A 23,870-nucleotide genomic window follows, 5' to 3' on the forward strand; every position below is an offset into this window, starting at 1 on the left:
TTATGATACATGATGAATGATAGAACATATCTGTGTTAATTAGCATAAAATACACACAAATACCAATTATACCAATGGGTTATTTCATGTAAATCTACAGGCATAACAGTAAACTTTATTTATTCACTGTTGTATTGGTTTCTCTAATCTTTTTTTGTCTGTCTTTGCAAGGGAGACCTTTTTAAATGATTTTATTAAGATGGTAGGTATTTATTTTGTTGAACTAGTCTGTATTTTTCACCATTTTCCATGTGTTTCAGCTTTTGCATTTATACAATCAGAAAACTAAAAACTTAACCAAAAGTAAATTCAAAGCTAAAGCAAATTAAAGAAAAATTAAAAAAAAAAAGCAAAAACAAAACAAAAAACCAAAAAATAAAAGAAACACCAAGTTCCCTGAAACAGATTTATTTTAAAAAAGTCACATTAACAAAATAATGATTGAATAGTTTAAGTGTTACACTGCCACCAAACAAAACTAAATGTGTATCATTGTGAGATATTGTGGCTTATGTTATGTTATCAGATCACTGCTGAAGTTGAAATTATTTCAAGAATACATGTCCAGACAAATGAAAATCAGTTCCACATCATTTGTAATTTTGTCCATGTGGATCTCATAAGACTAATGAGCGGTGATTTTTAATGATGAAACGTTTAGTTTTTACCATTCTTAGCTCAAGAGTACTCTTACTGGTTCAAATTTCCCACAGCTCACTGATTGGCCTTTGATAACAGACACATACAGATCCAAGGTCAGCATCCAGAGAGAATCCAACAATAACTGTGTCATGTGACCTGAACAGTGATCCTTGATGAGCTTGCTGTTAATTGCAAAGCTGTGTGAATGCAGGTCCTCCTCTGTTAGGCAGGTGGCCCTCAGTTGATGGTGAGCACGTCGCTCTGGATCTCGTGGCTCAGCTGAGTCTGCAGGTCGCTCAGCTTCTTCTTAAGAACAGCCAGTGCTGACATGACGATGGTTTCTGGTCGCAAAGAGCCGCATGACTCCACATTATAAAAGAACCTGCGTAGGAACAAAGTCACAGGTGAGCTATTTGACTTGTGACAGCAGGCTACTTCGTTGTTAGCATTATTATACACTAATTCAAAGCACAGACACACCACATTTACAACATGAACCCCCATCAAACTTAAGTATGAAAAAGATCCTTTCCTCACCTTTCTGGCTTTCCGTTGGGGTCATAGGGAGCCTGAACCTCATCTTCCTCAATCTCTGAGTATTCACTCTTTGGCCTGGGAACCAGAGTGACATAAAACATAATTCATCATTCAGTCATTGTTCACTATTTGATATTTAACATTAATCCTTCATGATGAGCCACTCTGTTAGGGGGCCCACACTAACAGAAGTGAAAACATACCACTCCTCAGGTCGTGGGTACACTGTGTGCCTCAGTGCATTGTCGGGGTCATACTCAAAGGATACCCCCGCGGTTGGGTTCCACTTGGCGTGCTCTTTACCAAAGCCCTTCTTGGCGTATGCCCTGAGCCGCAATTCCTGACCTTTGCGAAGCTTCACCAGTAAAATGTCTGTGTTGTGTCAGTAAATGAAGCGGACAAATTGAGGAAAAGGTAAATGTCTAAAATGTGGGACAAAACGATGGAAAGATGACATGCCCTCAGTACAGCTTACCATCTTGTTCAACATAGTCATTGGGATCATTGTCTCGACTCCTGGAAGTCACCTGGAAAACAAAGACTGTCAGCTTTTTCTTCTGCTTTCACTCCCCTCTAATGACTCCAGGAAAAGAAGGAAAGACTCACTGGGATGACTCTGGGGTTGTTGGACAAAAGGTCACGTGAGGTGACATGACGCGTCTGGTCTTCAGTACACCGGACGTCCAGGGTCAACTCAACAGAACACTCTGGACAAAAATCATCACAGGTACAGTCCTGCAAGAGTATCACATAAAAACTTTCAAATATATGTGGTCTTGAGTATTTGGAACAATCTAAAATGTATTTCCACACCAACTGTGGCCCATTTTTATTGGATTTAAAGGTCATTGGGCCACATCGCCGATGGCTGATCTGACAGTAAGCTTACCCTTGAATACTGCATTTTGTCCACGATGTCATCACTTGTGAGAGGAATGAGGCCTGACAACACAGGAAACATCATTGCTGGTAAAGAATCAGACCTCTCAGGTCATAATGCAACAATATATCACATTACTATCAAGTTACATTGAAAGCTGACCATAAATACAGTGATACATACCAACTCTGTGTGCAACAAACTCATCATGCAGTACTGATGAATTGGCATCAATCTGGATCCAGTCTATTGCTGCATATAAAGTAATGCAAGTTCAAGTTAATCATTTACATAATTTACATTTGAATTTCTTGATGCTTTTTAGAGGGAGAAAGACAGGCATAAGCTGCTACAGCAAATCTTACAGCCTTTTTCACTTTAGACATTTAGATATGTCACAGAATGAAATGCACAGGTGGGGAAAATTTGCTAACAATGGCTCTATTTCATTACTGAGTAAGTCATGCCAGTGAGCAAGCATGCACAATACCAGAGTCCTGAAGTGACAAAATGACTGCTGTGAAAAATGGTCTTTTGTGCATGCTAATTCACTGGATTATTAGGACAGTGGATGAATGAAACAGGGCCATTGTGAGTGTTATTAATGACGACTGTGTTTTTCCATCTATGACAAGATGTCTGCTGAAGAAATGTGCATATGACATAGGTTGCTGCTTGCTACATCAAACTGGATTGTAGATGGACCAAAATACTATTTCATTTTACGATTTCTTCTTAATATGTTCACATAGTACACATATATCATGTTCAGACACCCAAACAAACGATCCCACTACAGGTTTATAGTCCGGGAAAACAAAAAGTTACCTATGGTGGCAACCTCTGACATGAAGACACGGCGGATAGAGTTTGCAACCCTACAAAAGCAGAGAGGGTTTCCTTTAGAGGTAGAGATACACTCAGTGAAAAATAAAATAAAAATACACTCAATTAACGTTAACCATTCATGCTGCTGGCTACATATCGCTACCGAATATGTGTCCACTTCTTACGTTAGCCAGATTCATCTTCATCATACTCACAAAACTTGATTACGGAGTTATTCAGTTACAAACAGCATTACTGTTTTAGTGCGTGGTACCCGGGTGCAGTTGTTTTACACGGAAGGTCTAGCATCAGTTTTGCTTCTGAGAACAATAATGGCTGCCTCAAACACTTTCAATAAGAATCGAAAAGTAAGTGAATACTTACGCCAAATCTGTGTTTTCAATAACAAACTTAACATTTTCGTCTGTCAATTCTGTTATCTTCACCGTCGGTTGGTTAGCATACGGCATTATTCGAGTTAAATAACACTAAGCTTAGCGTTGTAAAATCGTGCACACACTCCCCTACCGCTGCTTCAGCTTGAAGGCCTCTCCGGAATTATTTACTACTCGCTGATTGGCCAGGAGATGTAATTTCGATTATTGATTGGTCGCAATGAGGCGAGGGGGCGGGCCTTTATTTAACATCCGGGTTATTGAAGACTGGAAATTCCTTTTCAGAATAAAAGTGCACACTGTCGTTATAATTATTATTATTATTGGTAGAAGCAGTAGAATATAAGAATTTAACCTCAGTAGAAACACATTTTGGTTCTATTTTCACAATATCTTTTTCAGCACCAAGCCAAAAAAACCCCTGGAGTTGTGCTTGACTGAGATCACCTATAGCGAATGACTAATTTCATTTTAAGCAAAAAAACAAACAAACAAAACAACAACAACAACAACAACAAAACAAGCAAACAAACAAAAAACCGAAAAGAAAACAAGCAACATGTTTAATATACAATAATAACCACTTTATTGAAGTCCATCAACAAAATTGCAGCTCTTTTACACAAAGGGAAAAATAATCTGAGCAGGACAGTGAAATCTTGGACAGTGCAAAATAAACAGTCACTGGTTCTGCAGGTGAAGACAGGTCATAAGTGAAGAGACACTTATGACCTGTGACAAATGATAACTTTCTCTTGCTGAATTAAAGCCATAATCCAATAATTTCAGACTCATACAGTTTAACAGAAATAAGGAGGAGGGAGGAGAAAAAAAAGGAAATTGATCTTCAGCTCATGACACAAGTCAGACGGTCAGGATCAGTGTGAGTGGTGTTTTACATCATCGTCTCTGGTTCATTCCTGTCAGGTTCTTCAGCTGTAAACGCAAGACAAACATCAGCAACATATCTATCAACACATTTAAATGTCTTTATCCAAATGTAGTCAACGTATAAATCAGTGTGAATAATTGTAGTTGATTCAATTATTTAGATTGCCATGAGAAAAAGTTAAAAAATTAAGGGCACAGATTACTGGATGGCACGTGCACATCTAAAAAACGGGGAAAGATCAGAAGAATGCATATGGATGATAAACACGAAGCAAGACTTACTGTAACAGCAGCTCCCATGAGCCCCTGCGCCACGGCTTCACCAGTCGACTGCACCTACACAACAAAGAGGAACAAACAACAAATGACTGAACAATTAGGTCCAATGTGATTTAAATACACGCTGATCTTATGTTTCACTCCCTTTGTTCTGAAGTAATTTTATAGAAGTTTACTCAACATTTTACTTACTTATTCCTACATAAGAATCAAAAGGAATCTGAAACAACTCCTCTGTGACTACATTTCATTTCTTCATCATTTTTTATGCAACGCTAGATTTGGTGCACTCTACCTGTTTTGCTGTAGTGGCCATGTTGACGGCATCCTGAATGCGATTGTCAAGGAAGTTCCAGGTGTCCTGAAAGTCTGGAGACGTATCCTGAAGCATCACCAGCTCTGTGGTGTTATAGATGCCTGTCAGCACTGCCCGTTTGGTGTACCAGTTCATCTACAAAAAAAAATGCAATGAAATTTTAAACACAATGTGCCCTACATTGAAATGCACACAGCAACAATTTAACACGTACAGAAGAATACACTGAGGAAAAAAAGGGCGACAGCAAAACAATGAAGTGAAGAGAAAATAAAGTGACAGAGAAGAATTAAATTTCAATTCAAACAATCATCATTTGAAAACACAGGGCTGAGTGATAAGAAAACTGTGCTTCAGTGGGCGCTCAAAGCAGCTGCAGCTAATGACACTGGCTCTGCTGGAAGTTTAACTCCCAGTTAGATTAAATTCATCACGATTTTACTCTGGTTACTTGCAGCCTAATATAAGCTGAGTACAGATTCAGAACGATGAATGGAGCTACGATAAGACAAGGGGCAGTCGTGGATCAGCGGTTAGGGTGTCGGACCCGTAACCGGTGGATCGCTGGTTCGATTCCCCGTCCCGGTGTCCATGGCTGAGGTACCCTTGAGCAAGGTACCTAACCCCCACTGCTCCCCGGGCGCTGCACGCGGTCGCCCACTGCCCCGGGTTTGCTGTGTGTGTGTGCACGTCACTTGGGTGGGTTAAATGCAGAGAACAAATTTCGTTGGAGTGAGTTCCCTCCAATGACAAAATATGTCACTTTCATCTTTCACTTTCATCTTTCACTTTCACATACAGATATACATATTTGTGGGACAGCTGCCAGCTAATCACTAGTCAGTTTCTATGGCCATGGTGTAAGCAGCGACAGAGTCAGGTGTGGGTTGGGGCAGTAACCTGGGAAGTGGCAGGTCTGATATTGCGTGGGTTGTGATGAAAGGGGGACAGGAAGGTATGAGAAGTAGAAGAAGAGGATCGAGGGTGATAAGATCCACTCACGTCTGTGGATCGGTCTCCGGCGTAGTACCAGATGTCGTCCACCAGGGTGGAGAGGTGCTTCAGGCTGTCTGGGATGTTGTGAGGAAGGAGCAGGATGCTCATTGCCTGAAAACACACACACACACAAGGTCATGGATCATATATAGTTTCTGCTTCCGTCCTGACCTCTGTCAGTGAAGTCGATACACAAATGAAAGGAGACACAGAGGCGGACTGTTCCTTGTGTTCATGGTGCACACTGTACCTGTGGCCATGATTCGATATACGGGATGTACATCCTCAGTCTGGTCTCTACAGCGTCTCTTAGGAAGTCAGCAGTCTTCTTTGGTCTGCAAAATAAAATTGGAAAACTGCAGTTTTCCGTTTGCAGCTCTAAAGGTAACAGGCATTTTGCAGCTTACGAAAAGCATTAGGCTGAAGGTCAGCGTGTGTGTGTCCATACTCAGCCTGGCCCAGCTGGACCTGCTTGTCTTGTTCAGCCAGGATCTCAGTCAGCTGCGAGTTGCACTGGGTGATGAAGTGTAGGACCAAGTCTCCAGCTCCGTTGTTGAACATACCAGTGGAAGCAGAGGACAGGCCCAGTGTCTGGTACCAAAACATCAACAGTTACAACAACACACAGGTGTTCAAGAGTAGACTTCAAACCTTCCTTTTTGGTAAAGCTTATAGTTAGAGCTGGCTTGGTCTGGCCCCTAGTTATGCTGCTATAAGCTTAGACTGCTGGAGATCTCCCATGATGCACTGAGCTTCTCTCTCCTCCTTTAACGATCCTTCCACACATATTCATGTCCTATCAATGCATGTCGCTAACTTGACTTTTTCCCTGGAGTCTTTGTGCTTTCTCGTCTTGCAGGTTCCCATGAATCGTGTCTGGAGCTCCTGCTGTGGTCCTGCTTGATACCAATAACTTTTATTACCACCTGTTACATTTCTGCATTATTATTATTAATAATATTATTATTATTAATATTGCTACTATCATCCTCATTATTGTTAATATTGTCTTTCCGATACTCTGTTGTTATGCATCTCAGTCTATGTACCCCCGACTCTCTCTCTCTCACAACCCAAGCAGTCATGGTTTCTGCCTTCTAAAAGGAAGTTTTTCCTTGCCACTCCGTGCTTGCTCATGGGGGTTTTGTTGGGTCTCTCTAAAAATTTAATTAAAGAGTTTGGTCTAAACCTGCTCTAACTGGAAAGTGTCATGAGACAACTTTTGTTGTGATTTGGTGCTATATAAATAAATTGAACTGAATTGAACTGAATTGACTTAAACATTAATCAAGAGAATAGTCATCACACACTATCTGAAATCTCCATTCACAACTATGCTTCTTATTTGGGTTCTATTGTTAGTGAATTTTTCGATTAGTGCTTTTCGAAACGTTTTTATCAGAGACCAGTAAAGAGGGAAACGACTTGCAACAAAAGGTCCCCACCTGGACTCAAACCTGGGATAGTGCAGTTCACGGTCAGCATCTTAAGCTCCCTGGCCAGGGTGTTGTACATCCTTCAATTTTAATAGCTTTCATTCACATATTCCCTCTTGCATGGTGAATTTACTTCACTTTAGAAGATGTGAATCTGATGTGGCCTGACAAGTTTATGTCACATAGGGTGAGACAGAACAAATAAAATCTGTAAAAGAGGAGGAGGAGGTTGTGAAGGCTGTCGTACGGTGTAACACAGAACGCCAACCTGTTTGCTCTGACTGTTAGTTGTGTTTACTACGTTTAAGCTACTCTACTTTTCATTTCAACAGCAGCTCACCTCAGCACCAGCAGCAATGGCTTCCGCTGACCAGCCATGCAGTGGCACGAACTCCAAAGCAGCCGTCAGGATTCGAACTTGAAGCTGCTCCTCAGTTTCGTATTCCTCGCCCTGCTCTCCACCCTGGTCCTGGTAACTTTCCATAGACACACAAAAAGCCATGTTTCAGCATGCATGCAGCACAGAGAGAGAACATGAGTTAAGCTTAAGAACAGCAAATCTCCAGATGCATCAGAGGGAAACAGTGTGAAGTTCAGTTCCTAGAAACCCTGTAGGATGAGGTCAATTGGCAAGACCGCCTTAGTAACACTGACAAAACCTGTGCCCTCTCACAAAATAAAAGTTTCCCACAATAGCCATTGTACAGGCTGATGTGCAATGATAAAAATAACATGGAATTAATTTAACTCATCATCCAGTTTGCAGCAATGGGGGCAGGTGCAAAACACAACCATGCAAACGTGAGTCTGCATGGAATTCTTTATTTATATTTCTGTGCTGTTTTGCATATTTGTACTCACAATAACATGAGTATTTTATATTGAGTCTTGGTACTTTATTGCAGGTCAGTGCTGTGTAGCTCTGTATTGTGTTTACTGCCTGCCTCTGTATTGTCCAACCTGGTGTTTGGCCTGGAAGCTTCCTCAGATGTTGGGTCTTCCTGGGAAGCTTCTGCTGTGTCTTGTTTGGCAGAATGTGCCTGGTAGTGCTCATGGTAGGTTGTGGATGAGGAGGAGGGGGGTTTGTCAGACTTGAAGTCGTCTTGAAGCCTGGGTGCTGCACGGTGGAAGCTTCGTGTCAGACGGCTGCACTGGAGGTTTGTTGCTGCTGGTGCAGCCACCACTGCAAGGAGACATATATTCATTTATTTGGTTGGAGGAAAATGTTCAATTCCTTAATTAAATATCACAAATATATATTAAAACTCAAGCTCAACATCCATTGCCAAAAATACTGGAATTCTGCACTTTGATATAACTCATCTTATCTTCATCTTATCATCATCATCTTAACTCACAAATGCCTCATTTAACAACCAATGTTCTAATTTAAGACAGCACATTCACCTTTCTATTGGCACTTTGCACCGCTCTTGTTCGGTTGTCTCCTTCCTACTGCCGTTTGCAGTATGTTTTACAAAATGCCAAACCACAATCCAAGATGAATATAATCAGTACCACAGGCATCACTGAAGATACTGCATGTTTTTGCTTTAGCTTTCTTTCAGTTCTTACTTTACTGTGTCAGCAACTGATGCAAGTTTAAACTGTTGTACCTTGTGGGAACATATTTAGATGTTGCCTCATGCTCTTTCTCCTCTTCTTAAACAATCCTTCACTGTAACCTTCATAAACTTTCAGCACACAACGGTGGCACAAAGCAGCAGACTGAGATTCAATCTCTCCTCCCTATAACATGGATGAATGATTTGTGTATTGCAGACACCTTGTACGAGAGAAAACATCCACACACACACGCTACAACCTGCATACGTTTTTGGTCATATACCTCCTTTAGGCATTTGGAATATGTAATATTATATTCAGGAGGAGATTATGCATAATAGGAAACAGTGGCAGTGGTGTTGTATGTAGTATAATACGACTACACCGTCTGTATCTTTCATCAAAATCATTCAGAAACAAACAAGACCCTCTATGTTACGTGGCCAATTAAGGAGAAAAATACTTTGACAGCTTGCATAACCAGAGAGAAGACGCCCTCCAGTTGCAGAAACTTGTGTATGCAGTGTATGCTGAACTATTGGGGTCTGCAAAACCGCTGCACTATGTCAACCAACAGTTATCCGCCGTATGGTTGTGTTTTTAAAGCCACAGCCAACATAATGTTGTCCCAATTCTGTCCTCTACGATCACCTTCTGTGACAAGTGACTTTGGCAAGTATAGCTAACGCCAGCACTGGCTCGTTTCACCTCATCCAACAGATAACAGCAATACTGGACATTAGAGGACCAATATCTCAGGCTGTCCATTATTAACATGAGGCAACAACACCGCAATCGTGTCTTACCGCTGCCCAGCCCCCGAAGTGCCCTTCCAGCACGTACACCTCTCAGCAGCGCCGCCATATCTGAATTAGGAGGATTTTTTTTAGACACAGCTGCGTCACTTTTGCGCGACTCAGTTGTGAAACACATACTATTCAAGCTAGCAAGAATAGGACCTATAATCAGCGATTCTGTCTTCAACGTAAAGTTAATTAAGCGTTCAATAGGAATACATGAAAAAGAAAAAACAAATGAGGCGAATGTGCTTTTTTGTGTCTGAATTATTAAATTTATTTTAATGTGGCCCTAAAAATATAGCCAGCCAAATTTTCACCTGAAAAGTCAATACGCTACAATCGCTGATTAGAACAAATAATGATCATTTTATTTTGAAATTTCAAACAAGGAAACGCATTTGTACTTTGTGTAACTTGACATTGAAACCTTCCATCTAGATAGTAGACTGTGAGTACCTTCGACTGAATTGTTTTTATTTCTGTAATCTGATCACCAAAATAAGAACAATCCTACAGACACGTGAGTATGTATTTATTATTAGATTGACATGTACCGGACTCTTCCGGTCTAAACAACATGTTTATGAACTTGATAAGCACCAGAGTTTTCTGCGTCACGTTGTTTGCTTTAGGTAATGCTAACCTATGTTTTTCACCTGTGTCAATAAACAGACTAATCCGTTAACTTCTATTCAGTTGGGTTTAAACCGTTCACATTTAAAGACTAACGACAAAACGAAACAAATAACCACATTTCTTGGCCATGTAATAATATAACAGAGAAATGTCCTTGGCCAAAAGGACTAGTAAGAACCTTCTAGATCAGTCCACCGTTTTCACATATGAGTAACGTTAATGAAAGTATTTTAACTCTATTAGTTATTACAGTGGGCTAGCTAGGGACAGCTGTCTGCACTGTTCTTGGGAGACCGACAGTCTGACTGGCTGTTTTTACGGTAATGTTGTGAGTCTAACCAAGCTAAGAGGGGTTGTTAGAAATCTACCAAGAGAGCTCATTCCTATTCTAATAGATTTATGATGGCGTCTTCATTTTCAGATGACAGGCAGGCAGGCAGAGAAGCCATTTTTCTGACATCTTAAATGATTCCGTACTTTTCTCCAGGAAGTCATGGCAGACCTTGGCATCAAATCAGGAGACAAGGTGCTGCTGGTTTGGACTCAGCCCTCAGAACCAGCAGCCCTGAAACAGTATGCAGAGGAACTGGGTGCCATTGTTGGTGCAGAGGGCAAAGTATCAGTGGAGAATATGGAAAGATTATTGCTATGTGAGTGACTTTTTTTTTATATACAACTCTATTTATTAGACTGAATGAATTAGACAAAATTTGGCACCATTGCACATTAGAGTCTGATTTTCCTGTCATCAAAAATGTAATTCTGGCAGAAGTGGATTCTATACAGAGTGTGACAGTTGTTGAAGGCATGAATCAAAAAGCCAGGACTAAAACGATCCTGTCTCCTCCTCTCCTCAGCCTCCCACTCAGCGTCCACTTTTGACTGTGTCCTCTCTTGCCTTCTGGCTGACAGCTTCTCCGTCCACAGTTCAGAGACTTTAGCAGAAATAGTCAGAGTGCTCAAACCTGGTGGGAAGCTAGTTCTGGATGAAGCAGTTACAGGTGAGAGAGAGAAGTGCTCTTCTTAACTCTTTCAAACTGATGTTTAAAGGCTGAAAATGAGGTCCTTTTCAAAAGAAAATAAACAGTATGCACCTTTATGTTAGAACTTGAAGCCATAAAAGGAAAGAGTTTTTTTATTTTGTGTCTCCCAGCATTCATTCACCTCATGGTACTAAAAACAGATCATTATGTGTAACATGGACATAATTCATTCAAAAAGTGAAATGAACATAAACTTTCATCATTTCATAGTTATAATGTATTTCCTGTGTCAAGGTCATGGTGTTGAGCTGATAAGGTTGTGACTCTGATTGTCTTACACCGTGACAGACAGATTTCTTTTGTGTTCCAGGAGTTGAAATGCAGACTGTGAGGACTACTGAGAAGTTGATGTCGGTTCTAAAGTTGTCAGGCTTCACAGCGATAACTGAGGTGAGTGGGTGGGCTCATTCATGAAGAACATAAAAACCTAAAATATGCCTCTGTTCACTTAAGTTTTCTGCAATTACAGTTGCTCTGTAATACTTTGTTCACAAGAGGGAGGTGTCACACAGTAAAACATGTATGACTATCTTGTATGATTTGTGTGACTATCTGCACCAGTTCAATCCTTTTTGACTTCCTTGCTTCCTCCTCATTAAGGTCAGTAAAGCCGACCTGAGTCCCGAGGTGTTGAACTCCCTCGCAACGACCACTGGTTACCAAGGAAACAGTCTGTCTAGAGTCCGCATGTGTGCCTCCAAACCCAACTTTGAGGTGGGCTCATCTAGCCAGATTAAACTGTCATTTGGGAAAAAGACGCCAAAGCCTGGTAGGTTTATAAGATCAGTTTTTCTTTTTCTGTGCGCCTTTTTTGTCCATATCTGCTAAATCTATAATGTGTCTCATAATCATACAAACATAACCAGTCATGTATCTCACTCTTTGTTCAGTGCAGGTTACATGAAATGATGCATGTGTGTGTTAATTACTTGAAATTTAAATGCTTATTTGTATTGACGATGTGGAGCTTTGTACGCAGACAAACAGAGTATCAATTTGTAAACAAATCTGCAACACTTTTTTTAAAACTCAAGTCTGGTATTCAATTAGTTAGTGTCCATTATCAGCATCAGTACGTGTGAACGTGTGTGGGTTTATTCACCAGTGATAACATGCATAGTCACTGATTTCCATACTGTGAAAATTGATGTGAAGCTAACATCTGCAAACATCTGTGGTTTCAGCAGAGAAACCTGCTCTGGACCCCAACACTGTCAAAATGTGGACGCTGTCAGCCAATGACATGAATGATGATGATGTGGTGAGTTACGGATTTTGATTTTTTTTCTCTCCTGTTGTAGAAACTCATTAAATACAGCTTGGCCAGCTCTTGACCGCAGCATATCACTTCACAGCTAACGGGCCTGTACATGTTCAGCACCACATCATGCACACATCTTTCCATACTCTGCACTTCCTGGATGTACAGTCTCTCTGTTATCCCATCTGTTCACCTTCTCTGTAGGACCTGGTGGACTCTGATGCTCTGCTGGATGAAGAGGACTTGAAGAAACCAGATCCAGCTTCTCTTAAAGCACCCAGCTGTGGAGAGGGAGCTGGCAAGAAGAAAAAAGCCTGCAAGAACTGGTGAGTTCAAAGGTTTTTAAAGCACAGACAAAAGCACATTGTGGGTGTGTTGGAATGCAGTGCTAATATAAAGAGATGGGCTTTCAAAAAAATCACTTATTGTACGTTTACACAATATTTAATAGAACTTAAACCTTAAATGATCAAGTATGTTGTATGTTTGTGTAGCACATGTGGTCTTGCTGAAGAGCTGGAGCGGGAAAGTGAAGGAAAACAAAAGAGTAATTTGCCAAAATCAGCCTGTGGAAGTGTGAGTATATTCTCACTTTGCTTTCTCATGTTTTTTTCCTGTTGTACAAACCTGTTGACAGGTTGAAGAAATAATGTTTTCCATTTCTATCTGTGCCAGTGTTACCTTGGTGATGCTTTCCGATGTGCCAGCTGTCCATACCTGGGGATGCCAGCATTCAAACCGGGAGAGAAGATTTTGCTGGACAACGAGACGCTGACAGACGCTTGAAACACTGGATTTCACACATCACATCGCTCATGATTCAAAACATTACATTCCTTCTTTTTTTTTTTTCTTCCATCCACAGTTCCCTCCACAAAAACACACAGTGGAAAGCTGCTTTTTCAGTGGCGTCACTGCAGATGTGATGGGAGTTTTCTGTCTGTTCAGCGAAATGGCATCTGTGTGACAGCTTTGAAATTGCAACATGCATCATCTTGTTTCTGATTATGCCTTCATGTAGCAACAACAGCAAGTTGTGTACACTTTAGAGTTTAATTTGAGATTTTTTGCAATGCAGCTATGACAACGAGCAAGCACGAGATTTCAGTGAAATTCAAAAAAAACTGCACTGTCATTGTAGTTTCAATCCTGCTGTTAATTATGCAAATGACGGTGTGAGAAATACCTGCAGGGCTTCTAGCACTGAAAGCTCGAGACACAGTGAAATGCATTCGTTCTTTTCATGCAAGGTTCTATTTACATCTGACGTGAAGTAAAAACTACATGATGTTCACCAGCAAAGCACATGAAGGTCCATACAAACTGTCCAATTCAAGGTTATTTATATATATATATATCTAAGGGCAGTTTGGTATAAGTCATGTTGTTGCCTCTTTGTGTTTCATTTTAAAACAATAAAATAAAGCCATCCTAACGTTTAGAAGTATCCCATTTATTTTGCTGGCTGTGGCTGACGCACACCTGATGGGTTCATTCACACAGAGTGTACTTCAGCACATTAATGGCACCAAAAACAACACTGAGCGGCTGTGGGTGAACACACATGCAGTATTAACAGTCTTTGAAATACTACTGGATCAAAAGAGCTCAGCAGGGACGTCCCTACCCTGCTGGTCCCCACAGTCGGTTCCTTCAACGAGACACAAACTTCTGTCATGCTAATGTGACAAGAAAGATACAAAGAACTGCTCAACCAATATAAAACTTTATAAAATTTTTCCATAACAATGCATTTGGCTTTGCCAGGTGGGTGACTTTCACAAGACTTTCCTCGCCTCTGGTACACAACAAGCTTCAGATTTCTGGTTGTGTTCACCCTCACAAGTTACTAAGACACACACCAGTTTGCATCCCTACCTGCACCGAATTGACTGATTATCCAGCAGCCAGTCAGTGACTTCGACCTTGGATGTGATGGATTTGATTTATTATTTGTTGTAGAATTGGTAAAAACTTCACTAGTTGCTTGTGCTAGTGCTTTCTCCATTGACATGAATTAGTATAAGGTTAGCATCGGTAACATTCTGACTTGTGGTGGACAGTTTTCATATCCCACACTCTTAAAACACTGAATACTGCTAAGTTTCAGCCAGAACAATAAACCCATAACGGCTGAACCACACGTTAAAAAAGCACCCACGAGGGCCACAAAGCAAACAGTGACAGTGAGGTAAAAAGCATGAAGCGTCAGTTCTCCTGTCAGATTGCTGCACGTCACGGGGACAGGACGCTGAAGTCCATCTTAATGTCTCCTGAGCTGGGCTCAAAGGTGAAGCTGTAAGACACTGCGGCTCTGCCATCACCTGAGCTCTCCCACGGTGAGCTGAGAAAATACACTCCCTGTTTCCTGTGGCGAGTCCACTCACACTCACCCTGCAGGAAGACAACACAGCCAATGTGTTAGGAAATGCAGCAGCAACAATCCTGCTGTGCACGTCACTGAACTCCAACCAACTCATGCTCTTTGTTTGACAATTAACTCAGGAGCAACTTGTCACTTAAAAAGATCAAGATCAATCTGAGCTCAACTTCTACATATCATATATTCATATATATATATATATATATATATAGATATATATATATATATATATGCCGATCAGCCACAACATTAACACCACTGACAGGTGAACCCAACTTTGAGGTGGGCTCATCTAGCCAGATTAAACTGTCATTTGGGAAAAAGACGCCCAACCCTGGTAGGTTTATAAGATCAGTTTTTCTTTTCTTGTACGCCTTTTTTGTCCATATCTGCATCAGATAGCATCAATCATACCTTTACAATGCAATGTTCCACAGGTAAATGTTGGGTTCTAGCAATCATGTGTATGTGCTTTGAATGACGCCACCCACCTAAACACTGCAGACCAAATATACAACCCCCCATGGCAACGGCTCTTTCCGCCAGCAGCAGCCTCCTCCAGCTGGACAGAGTACCCCGTTACATTTCAAAAACAGCTCAGGAATGTCTTAAGGACCACAACAATGGCCTGACACCAGGAGGCCCCACTCTCAATGCACTGGACCCAAACGATCCAACATTCTGATGCTGGTAACCACAAAATAGCCCCAGAGGTCCTGTGTCCCTTCCCCTGACAGGTCCGAGCTGTTTTGGAAGCACAAGGGGGACCTACGTAATGTTAAGCAGATGGTTTTAATGTTGCGGGTGATCGATGTAGATTTTTCTTTGGGTTTTGGACTGTTAGTCGGACAAAATGAACAATAACTAATCAAGACAATGACTGGCAGATTACCTTATAATGAAAATAACTGTTCGTTGGAGTCCTAACTGTGAGGCTGATCAGACACAATGAGATGAGTGCAACAGACAGAACCAAAATATAGCAGGCAGGAAAATGTCAGGGATTAAAGATGATCAGTATGTTAAAGCAGAGGCTAAAGGTGAAGGCTGTGATACCTGCTCACTGACTGGTCCAGTCAGACCTGCACTGACAGTGATGTCATCGGTTAGCTGATACTCCATCCACAACACAACACCATGGCAACGACCAGTCCTGAAACAGATATTTAGACAGACTGTGAACAAGGCTTCTCATGTCAAACACACAATGAGGAGCTACCTGCAGCTGTTTAGTCTCAGGAAGGAAACAAGGCCGGTCCAAGGCCTGAAACAAATCTCTGTATACTGAAACAGCACTAGGACCTGAGTAGAGGAGGTCTGGGCTCTGCTTCTAAGCAAATGCGAGAGTCGGCAAAGAAAACCCCTGCCAATTTTATCTCAAATCAAGTTTTTGAAAAGATCCAGCCCAGTACCATAGTCTATAAAAGCTGCTGTTTCCTTTACACTCCAAATACTGACTGATGAAGAGTATGGCTAAAAGGGACAATCTTTTGGCTACAAGCTAATAGCACCAGGCTACATTATTTACTCTGAAAATTCTAGGTTCTGAGCAAGACTTATCCAGTATTTATGAAACAGGAGATACTATACTGGTACTATACTAACACTGATTTTGGTCATTTCCCCAGACTCAGTGGGCTTCACACTGACTTACTGTAATTGTTAAGGACAGTGGTGTATACATGAATTATCATTTCTGGATAAGAGGAGGATCAGTTTACACTGAAATAAATATGTAGTCACTCACAGACTACTTTCTTGTCTTTTCCATTTCTTTCTTTTTTTTTTAATCAGTACTTTATACCTGAGAACAAATACAAATCGTTTTTCTAATTTGGAAGACAGAGGAAAGCTCAGTACCTTATGAAAGGTAGTGAGCCCTGACTGCTGATTGGCTCGTGAGGGAGACACTGTGTGAAGTCAAAGGTCATGACGGCTGTGGACTGGGTCAAAGCACGGCACGGGTACTCCCAGAGAGGGTGGGGCTCCGCCTCACGGGACTCGCGGAAATCCAGAGATTGCTGAAGGGACAAGTGTGGCAATTTATTTTTTAAATAAGTATTTTACTTTTTTAAAAAACATATTCACAGGTTTAAAGTCAGGACAGACCTAACTTAAATACACAAAAAACTGACATCACTACAGAGTCAGTTTTCTGATTAAGAGGATTTCTCCTTCATTCTGGACATATCATATTACCTGGAGGTTAAGCTAGAAGCAAACAGAATTTTTTTTTTACCTGGACCATTTCATCCATGGGTGTGACATCAAAGCCCTCACATGTCCCACACGGTGCTCGTATCCTCCACAAATCCTAACAAACGTGGAAAACACAAACTGAACCTTTAATAATTATCATTCATTTAAAAAATGCAAATGTGACCATTTCAAACTTTGCATGAGGATCTTAACAAAACTACATTGTCGTCCATAGAAAACTTCAATCTCCTAAAAAAATAAATAAATAAAATAAAACAAAAAAAAAAACCTGAATGAAATCTTTCTGGAAACCTACAAAAAGGACAGCGGATGTTCCTTCCTTTATGCTTTCTTTTTAAATGTTTGAGGAAATGTTGTCATATGTGTCACCTGGAACTCGACAGCCATCATGTGAAGCGTGGCAGAGCAGGGCAGGATGGTGGCGTTGGGCCGGAGGAGGCCTACCAGAGCTGTCCGACAGTACCAGAAGAACAGGGAGTGCCAGGGCAACAGACTGGTGCTGAAGTACGGTTCACCCATCAGGACTGAGATCTGTGACAGATGTGCTTCACATTCACTCCACTGAGATAAACATTTTTTTTATTATTTATTACTTTTTTTTTTTACATATATATATATATATATATTAACAAACATCCTCTCAACTTCTCTCCCTGAACAACCCTGAGCAGCTGACATGTTCCCAGTACAGCATTTAACAAATACAATTACACACTTTGACAGCCAGCATGTACAGCCAGCATGCCTTAAAAACAAATTTAATGACCTGTGAGACGCTAAAACGCTCCATAAAGCGGAGAGGAACAGCATAGTTTGTGATAATTCTCAGTGGGTTTGTCACTACAGTGTAGCAGCTTTTTGTCCATATTTTCATTGTATTTGATGGATTTTAACATACATTCTTTTTTTTTTTTTTACACAATTTTTTCAAGAGTTTAAAATGTGCACTCTACTTCTTGATTGTTACAGCTTATTGCTTTATTATAAACACATCGTTCATACTGTAAATTACAGGTTCTAAGTTGCCATCCCCTAACGATACCATCGACACTGTGGCAGAATGCACAGCACCAAAGTCTTGATCCAACAGTACCTGTTGCTCTCCCAGGTCATTACTGGTCAGCTGTTCAGGCCTGATCTCCAGCAGCTCCACACCTCCTTTCACTGAGTTGGCTTCCAACAGCTGCAGAGAAAAATGTGTAGCATCGGCACCTCTTGGTCTTTTGTATTTTTGTGCTGATATGTCTAAAAATACCAGTCATATCACATATGACAGTTCTCTAAGATTAAGTATCATACATAATTCTCATTCACCTGCTCAATAACCTGTTTAGACATTCTGGAGTTTTCCAAACTGTAGACCTAAGCAAAGACCAAGAGAATAAAAAGACAAGTCAATAAGAGAGCCTGAAGGGATGTAAAGGTACAGTATGTGCCCACATGGTTGAAGTAGAGTACCTTTTTGGCTCCAAGCATGTGAGCAAACACGGGAAGCAGACTTCCATCACTGATGCTAAGACACACGCTGTCCTCCTGCAGAACCTGGAGTTAACGCAGCAGGTAATTAGAGAACAAACTTGTCCGTTAGTTCACTGACAGGTCTGACTCCGACTGGCCATCACTTACACTTCGCAGCGCGCTGACGTAGCTCTCTGTGCGCCGTCTGTCGTTGAGCTCACCAAAGCGCGGCCGATTCCAAACCAGGTGAGCCTGACAGGTACAACATGGCCGAGAGGGAGGATCGTCAGTCTGTGGGTCCTGTTGGCTGAGGACATCAGCATACAGAACATTTAGAGCATTCAGGCGTTGTGATACTGAAATTAGCACACAACTATTAAAAATCTGCATTTGTGGTATCAAGGTTGACTTTTATTCATCTCCCAAAAATTCATACTCTGTTCTCAGGTTATTTTAATTAGGTATTTTCACGTGCTCAGCATGTATTCAAAGTAAGATTTCCTCCTCTTCCTCGGGTAGGACTTCCATTCAGTCTGAATCTGAATGATTTTACTGAGCTTTTGTCCAGTGGCACCACAAGGTCACTGGGTTTACAAAACAAGTGTTGGTTTATGTTCAGTGTTTCAGGAGATAACGTTCAAACAGCAATTCTAAGGTAAAGCAGAAACTTATACAGTATGTTGTCTCTGAGCTGTTACCTGCGGGACTGCAGGCTGTACCACAGACTGTAGTCATCATGGCAGACAGTCAGACTTAGCTCGTCTCCTTCTGTTACCCTGCTCTCCATCGGCAGGAAGTACACGCTCTGCATCCAATGGTCCCGCCACTGAAACACACAACAGTGATAAGCAGGGACTGATAGGAGCCTAACTCGGGACGACATAACTCTGTGTCCCATAACTCACCGGCGCCATCTTTGGCTGTGGGTACGTCCAGCTGGGAGCCATGGTGCACACAATGCTTCCACTGGGATCCATGTCAAGGTCCCACCAGGAAAGGACGACCTGTGCACGACCATTTGACTCAGCCGTAAACTTGGAGGAGTGGGACTGGAACGCACTGCTTACCGGCCTACTGAAATCCACACTGAAAGGGAAGGATGAAGTGCAGAGGGAGGAGAAAGAAAGATGTGAAAAAAGATATGTATATATATATATATATATATATAGAGAGAGAGAGAGAGAGAGAGAACATGTTTATCAGTTTCATACCTGAACATGGTGCAGAGAGGACCCAGCGGGGTGAAGCTGTGAGGAGACACCTGGCTTAGCTGGATGTCACACACGGAATGAGCTCCAGCACAACGGCCCACATCGGGCGGCGGGATCAAACGGGCCCCCTCCACCTCCACCGGCTGCAGCTGAGCCCAGCTCCACAGCAGCTCTGACTCCACCAGCTGGGCGTAGACGGTGGCCCGGTGAGGGACCGCCTCACAAACCTCCTGCAGGGTGGAGAGATGCAAGGAGATCTGACCACCAAATGTCTGCATTTTATTTTAGACTACCCGTATTTTCCGCACTATAAGGCGCACCTAAAAGCCTTAAATTTTCTCAAAAGCCGACAGTGCGCCTTATAATCCGATGCGCCTTATCTATGGATCAATATTGGTCAATCGTGGCTACCGTAGTCAGGGGGCGTGGCCGAAGTAACAGATTTAAGCGCACTGTGGATAAAACGAGAACACGTACGGTGAATGTTCGCACCACAGGGAATGAGAAGTCGTCCTTCACTGTAGTTCTCGCTTGCCAGGCTAATGTGGGAAAGAAACTACCACCCATGGTTATTTTCAAGAGGAAGACCTTGCCAAAAGACTTTCCAGCCGGCGTCATTATCAAGGCTAACTCGAAGGGATGGATGGACGAAGAAGAGATGAGTGAGTGGCTGAGAGAAATTTACGACGTTAACGACGTTAACGAGCCGGGCATGTTGGATGCCGTATTCGCCCAGCTGTTCAATTCGGACACTGAAGAAGAAGAATTCGAGGGATTCGTGGATGAGGAATGAACTGATAAAGTGAGCTTTACGTGTTTCTTTTGTGTGTTCACAACTGAACAAGGTTGGTCATATTGTGAATATGGACATTAACGTTTGAGCAAGTTGAGTTATTGTTAAATGGTTATTGCTTTGCACTATTTCGAGAGTTACTATATTGTTATTGCACTTACGTCTGAGTTACCGTAACGGTATCAGACTCTTTTACGTGTTTACTGAATCGAGGAAAAGTTCCCGTCCACTACGTGATAAAAATGTTGCACTACCTGTTATACCGTGCTGTTGTTAAAAGATAAACTGTGTCGCGAAAATACTACGTCGCTGACATTACATCGGGAAAAATAATAACACAGCTGTTTATTCATTTTGGGAGTGAACGGAGTTGTCAGAACGCTGGTTTGTATTCTATTAATAAAGTTTGACTGACTTATCTGACTGTTTTGTTGACATTCCCTTTAGCGCAGCTCCATCTAGTGGACGCAAAACGCAACCCGAACCACTGCTGTAGCTTCTATCCTATGCGCCTTATAATGCGGTGCGCCTTATATATGAAAACAGTTTTAAAATAGGCCATTCATTGAAGGTGCGCCTTATAATCCGGTGCGCCTTATAGTGCGGAAAATACGGTAACTGAAGTTATCTGACTTTATCTGACTTTTCTTTGGTTGACTCTTTTGAATTCTAAAAGTTCATGACCAGAATAAAAACTACAGATTAATATAACTCCATGCATCATACAAACACATTCAAATATCAACGAATGCACACACACACACCTGGACCAGATTTTGGTGAGCATGTTCATAGCTGGGCAGGGCTCCTTCACCTATCAGCTCTGTATCAAACAGTTCTGTGATCAGAATGTTGGCCTTCATTTGCATATCTCCATCTGTATTAAATCACACACACACACAACACATATCTCATCAACACCGACATGCTAGCAACACCATGCTCTTGTCTGCACGCTCTTGTCTCTCAGGACAATAGTTCACATTACAGATGCTGCAAGTCTCCATCAGTCAACTGATAGAAACAAAAGGACATTGATATACATACAGTGATACAGTGCTACTGTGTGTGTGTGTGTGTGTGTTTCTCTCTGACCTGGTCCCACAGTGACATCAGTTGAGTGTTTGTTAATAATCTTGATCTTGTCGGAGAATCCGTTCTTCTTCACGATGCACTGCGCTGCCTCAGCCATGGGCTTAAAAACCTGCAGGCACAAAGGAAACCAAGACGACACCTGAAGCTGCATCTCTTCTGGTTTTTGAAATGGTTCTGAAGGTGTTTAGAGTATGAGTAAGTCTAACAGTGATAGGGACAATAAAGTCAGTTTGAGCTCGTCTCAACCAGAAAACATCAGAACATCAGAGCACTCACTCACATAAGAGCTTAGCGCTAGCACAGCACTAAATATTTCTATGAACAGTTCTTTGTCAAAATCAACAGGACGACTCATACAGAAACAGCTGTTTGTCTCTCTCTCAGCACTGTTCGTGGGTCTGATACAACAGCGGCACTCACTGTCATGGAGATGCAGCCTCCAATGGCACATTAAAATTATCTGACATGACTTCACTCCAAAGATAAGGTGCGAAGAAGATCGCTCAGATACAAACGGGGAGAATTCTGTATCATCAGACTCCTGGTAGGGACCTGTCCCTACCATCCATATGCAAACCTACATCTTGGTGGAGTGGGGTTCCAGGTATAACACAGGAGAAACAGGCCTTAGACCTTCAACCAGACAGAACTACAACTACAGTCACAACTACAGTTTACTGTCTGAAACACAGTGATAATATGTGGACTTATTGGTCCTGGTAATGTACAGTCCTCATACAGTAGAGACAGGAAGGGCTTTTGTACCTCCACAGCATAGCAGAAGTCTGCGCCGGCAGTCAAAGCCATCATGGACAGTAGGCCTGTTCCTGTTCCGATGTCCAGGACGATGACCTTCTCGCCACGAGCCTTTACTCTGGCCACAGCTGCACGGATGCCCTGGTAGTACTTTTCATTCTGGAGGCAGAGAGAACATCAGCTGTGTCATTGTATGAGAGGAGCAAAGAACGATCAGCAGAGAAATTTAATAAGGTAAGTTTGGTGCCGTTTTCTCATTTTCAGCTCAATCTACTTATAAATAAACTAATTAAAAGATACCATGTGAAAACACACACTAAACAATGAGTACACAAAAGGCATCCTATCACAGAACAGTCTGATACAGACCTAAATAATAACTATATTATTTAATCAGAATAAAACTTTTACTTTGAAATAGCTTCATCATCACCTAAAACTCTGCTACTTCACAAATGTGGCTCATCTTCTCAACACTCACCCTGTCATGGTCATGGAGCATGTCTGCGTAACAGGACCTGGAAGATAAACATGCTGAACTGATCAACGGGACAACAGATTCAAGTGTTGGTATTCTTTTCAGAAATGTCTGATCGTGTCAGAAAATGGCTAACGCTGTCATTGTCAGAGCTTTTCAACTCAGATATTAACAGAGCCCAAATGATAACAGAGTTATCTTCTGATGCCACCGCGGCACAGACCCCGAACGTCAAAATAAAGTTGGTTTGCTTGTTGACAAACGAAAACACTCAGTGAAAAGATTTTTTTTCATTGATTTAAATCTCAACTCAGTATACATCAGCACAACAGAAAGCAGTTTTTTAATGAAATGACTTCATGTTTTCACAGGGGCCAAAATGACTTTCTACTTTTTATGTCCGCCGAGAAGAAGACCACATTTAAACGCGTGCAGCTTCTCCCCATGCTGTGATGCTAAGCTCGGAGCTACCTGGCTATCTCTTGATGGTAGTCGTACTCCTCACTCTCCTCCACCCAGTCTAAAGCTCCTGTGGTCGGGTTGGCTCTTCCACAGAACGTCTTCATCTCTGCCACAACTGCTACAATACTCCGATAACATGTAAGATTAAATACAGGCTGTACAAAAATGGAATATTCCACACAACTCAAACAGTGAAATGGGTTACAAATGCAGCGTTGCCCCTACGGTAGCGGCCATCTTTCCCAGCGACGTCACAAACTATTTAGGTCACGTGACTAGCAATAAAACCCAATTCACTTTCTTTTCATTCCAACAACGGTACAAAATTGTACAAAAACTACATATATGCTTTTGACTTAATGTTAATCTTAAAATAATAGAAGTACAATCGCTGACAGGATTTAGAAAAAATATTTGTAACATGCACTTAACAGCAACAACAATAACAATAATAATAATGAGAAGAAGAAATGGCAGAAGAAGAAAGTTTATTTTACAAAACATTTAT

General features: G+C 41.6%; 4 protein-coding genes across 8 annotated transcripts; 1 reads left to right on the top strand and 3 right to left on the bottom strand.

Annotated features, from left to right (window-relative positions):
- Nucleotides 1–392: 392 nt before the first annotated feature.
- On the bottom strand, nt 393–3,453 carry polr2c (RNA polymerase II subunit C). Its single transcript, XM_046394960.1, has 9 exons — nt 3,272–3,453; nt 2,888–2,937; nt 2,243–2,311; nt 2,069–2,121; nt 1,786–1,914; nt 1,655–1,706; nt 1,383–1,551; nt 1,180–1,254; nt 393–1,024 (listed from the first exon to the last, which is right to left on the bottom strand). Exons 1-9 carry the CDS (start codon nt 3,355–3,357, stop codon nt 880–882), a joined length of 828 nt encoding a protein of 275 aa, XP_046250916.1. The 5' UTR covers nt 3,358–3,453; the 3' UTR covers nt 393–879.
- A 391-nt stretch (nt 3,454–3,844) lies between these two features.
- Nucleotides 3,845–9,872, bottom strand: coq9 (coenzyme Q9 homolog (S. cerevisiae)). The gene is made up of 9 exons (XM_046394128.1): nt 9,573–9,872; nt 8,161–8,383; nt 7,541–7,676; nt 6,213–6,355; nt 6,015–6,099; nt 5,771–5,875; nt 4,748–4,903; nt 4,456–4,509; nt 3,845–4,218 (listed from the first exon to the last, which is right to left on the bottom strand). The coding sequence occupies exons 1-9, from the start codon at nt 9,697–9,699 to the stop codon at nt 4,183–4,185; spliced, it is 1,065 nt and encodes a 354-aa protein (XP_046250084.1). The 5' UTR covers nt 9,700–9,872; the 3' UTR covers nt 3,845–4,182.
- Nucleotides 9,873–9,881: 9 nt separating this feature from the next.
- Nucleotides 9,882–13,370, top strand: ciapin1 (cytokine induced apoptosis inhibitor 1). Of its 5 annotated transcripts, none has more exons than XM_046394130.1 (9): nt 9,882–10,014; nt 10,690–10,852; nt 11,060–11,203; nt 11,556–11,635; nt 11,846–12,014; nt 12,430–12,506; nt 12,711–12,832; nt 13,001–13,082; nt 13,182–13,370. In XM_046394130.1, the coding sequence occupies exons 2-9, from the start codon at nt 10,696–10,698 to the stop codon at nt 13,290–13,292; spliced, it is 942 nt and encodes a 313-aa protein (XP_046250086.1). In that variant the 5' UTR covers nt 9,882–10,014; nt 10,690–10,695; the 3' UTR covers nt 13,293–13,370. The 5 variants fall into 5 exon arrangements, with proteins under 5 accessions (XP_046250086.1, XP_046250091.1, XP_046250085.1 ...); XM_046394135.1 differs by having other exon boundaries at nt 9,889–10,014; nt 10,694–10,852; XM_046394129.1 differs by having other exon boundaries at nt 9,964–10,086.
- A 1-nt stretch (nt 13,371) lies between these two features.
- On the bottom strand, nt 13,372–23,628 carry prmt7 (protein arginine methyltransferase 7). The gene is made up of 17 exons (XM_046394127.1): nt 23,372–23,628; nt 22,904–22,940; nt 22,432–22,581; nt 21,667–21,775; nt 21,336–21,448; nt 19,779–20,008; nt 19,473–19,653; nt 19,266–19,393; nt 18,736–18,874; nt 18,568–18,651; nt 18,424–18,471; nt 18,203–18,292; nt 17,479–17,640; nt 17,129–17,203; nt 16,750–16,910; nt 15,946–16,042; nt 13,372–14,900 (listed from the first exon to the last, which is right to left on the bottom strand). The coding sequence occupies exons 1-17, from the start codon at nt 23,464–23,466 to the stop codon at nt 14,742–14,744; spliced, it is 2,058 nt and encodes a 685-aa protein (XP_046250083.1). The 5' UTR covers nt 23,467–23,628; the 3' UTR covers nt 13,372–14,741.
- Between the last annotated feature and the right edge of the window lie 242 nt (nt 23,629–23,870).

This window comes from Scatophagus argus, chromosome 7, assembly GCF_020382885.2.
Source record: "Scatophagus argus isolate fScaArg1 chromosome 7, fScaArg1.pri, whole genome shotgun sequence".
NCBI classification, from domain to species: domain Eukaryota; kingdom Metazoa; phylum Chordata; class Actinopteri; family Scatophagidae; genus Scatophagus; species Scatophagus argus.

Excerpts from the sequence above, each read along its gene's own strand:
- coq9 (XM_046394128.1), bottom strand. The coding sequence starts at position 9,699 with ATGTGTTTCACAACTGAGTCGCGCAAAAGTGACGCAGCTGTGTCTAAA. Across the intron at positions 6,356-7,540 it reads CCATTGCTGCTGGTGCTGAG|ACACTGGGCCTGTCCTCTGC; the intron begins GTGAGCTGCTGT and ends TTTTGGTACCAG. Across the intron at positions 4,510-4,747 it reads TGGCCACTACAGCAAAACAG|GTGCAGTCGACTGGTGAAGC; the intron begins GTAGAGTGCACC and ends TTTGTTGTGTAG.
- prmt7 (XM_046394127.1), bottom strand. The coding sequence starts at position 23,466 with ATGAAGACGTTCTGTGGAAGAGCCAACCCGACCACAGGAGCTTTAGAC. Across the intron at positions 17,204-17,478 it reads TGATGGCTGTCGAGTTCCAG|GATTTGTGGAGGATACGAGC; the intron begins GTGACACATATG and ends CACGTTTGTTAG. Across the intron at positions 14,901-15,945 it reads CTGGACCAGTCAGTGAGCAG|GGTGAGTGTGAGTGGACTCG; the intron begins GTATCACAGCCT and ends GTCTTCCTGCAG.
- ciapin1 (XM_046394130.1), top strand. The coding sequence starts at position 10,696 with ATGGCAGACCTTGGCATCAAATCAGGAGACAAGGTGCTGCTGGTTTGG. Across the intron at positions 12,833-13,000 it reads AAAAAAGCCTGCAAGAACTG|CACATGTGGTCTTGCTGAAG; the intron begins GTGAGTTCAAAG and ends ATGTTTGTGTAG. Across the intron at positions 13,083-13,181 it reads CAAAATCAGCCTGTGGAAGT|TGTTACCTTGGTGATGCTTT; the intron begins GTGAGTATATTC and ends TATCTGTGCCAG.
- polr2c (XM_046394960.1), bottom strand. The coding sequence starts at position 3,357 with ATGCCGTATGCTAACCAACCGACGGTGAAGATAACAGAATTGACAGAC. Across the intron at positions 1,915-2,068 it reads ACAAAATGCAGTATTCAAGG|GACTGTACCTGTGATGATTT; the intron begins GTAAGCTTACTG and ends ATACTCTTGCAG. Across the intron at positions 1,552-1,654 it reads TGACTATGTTGAACAAGATG|ACATTTTACTGGTGAAGCTT; the intron begins GTAAGCTGTACT and ends GACACAACACAG.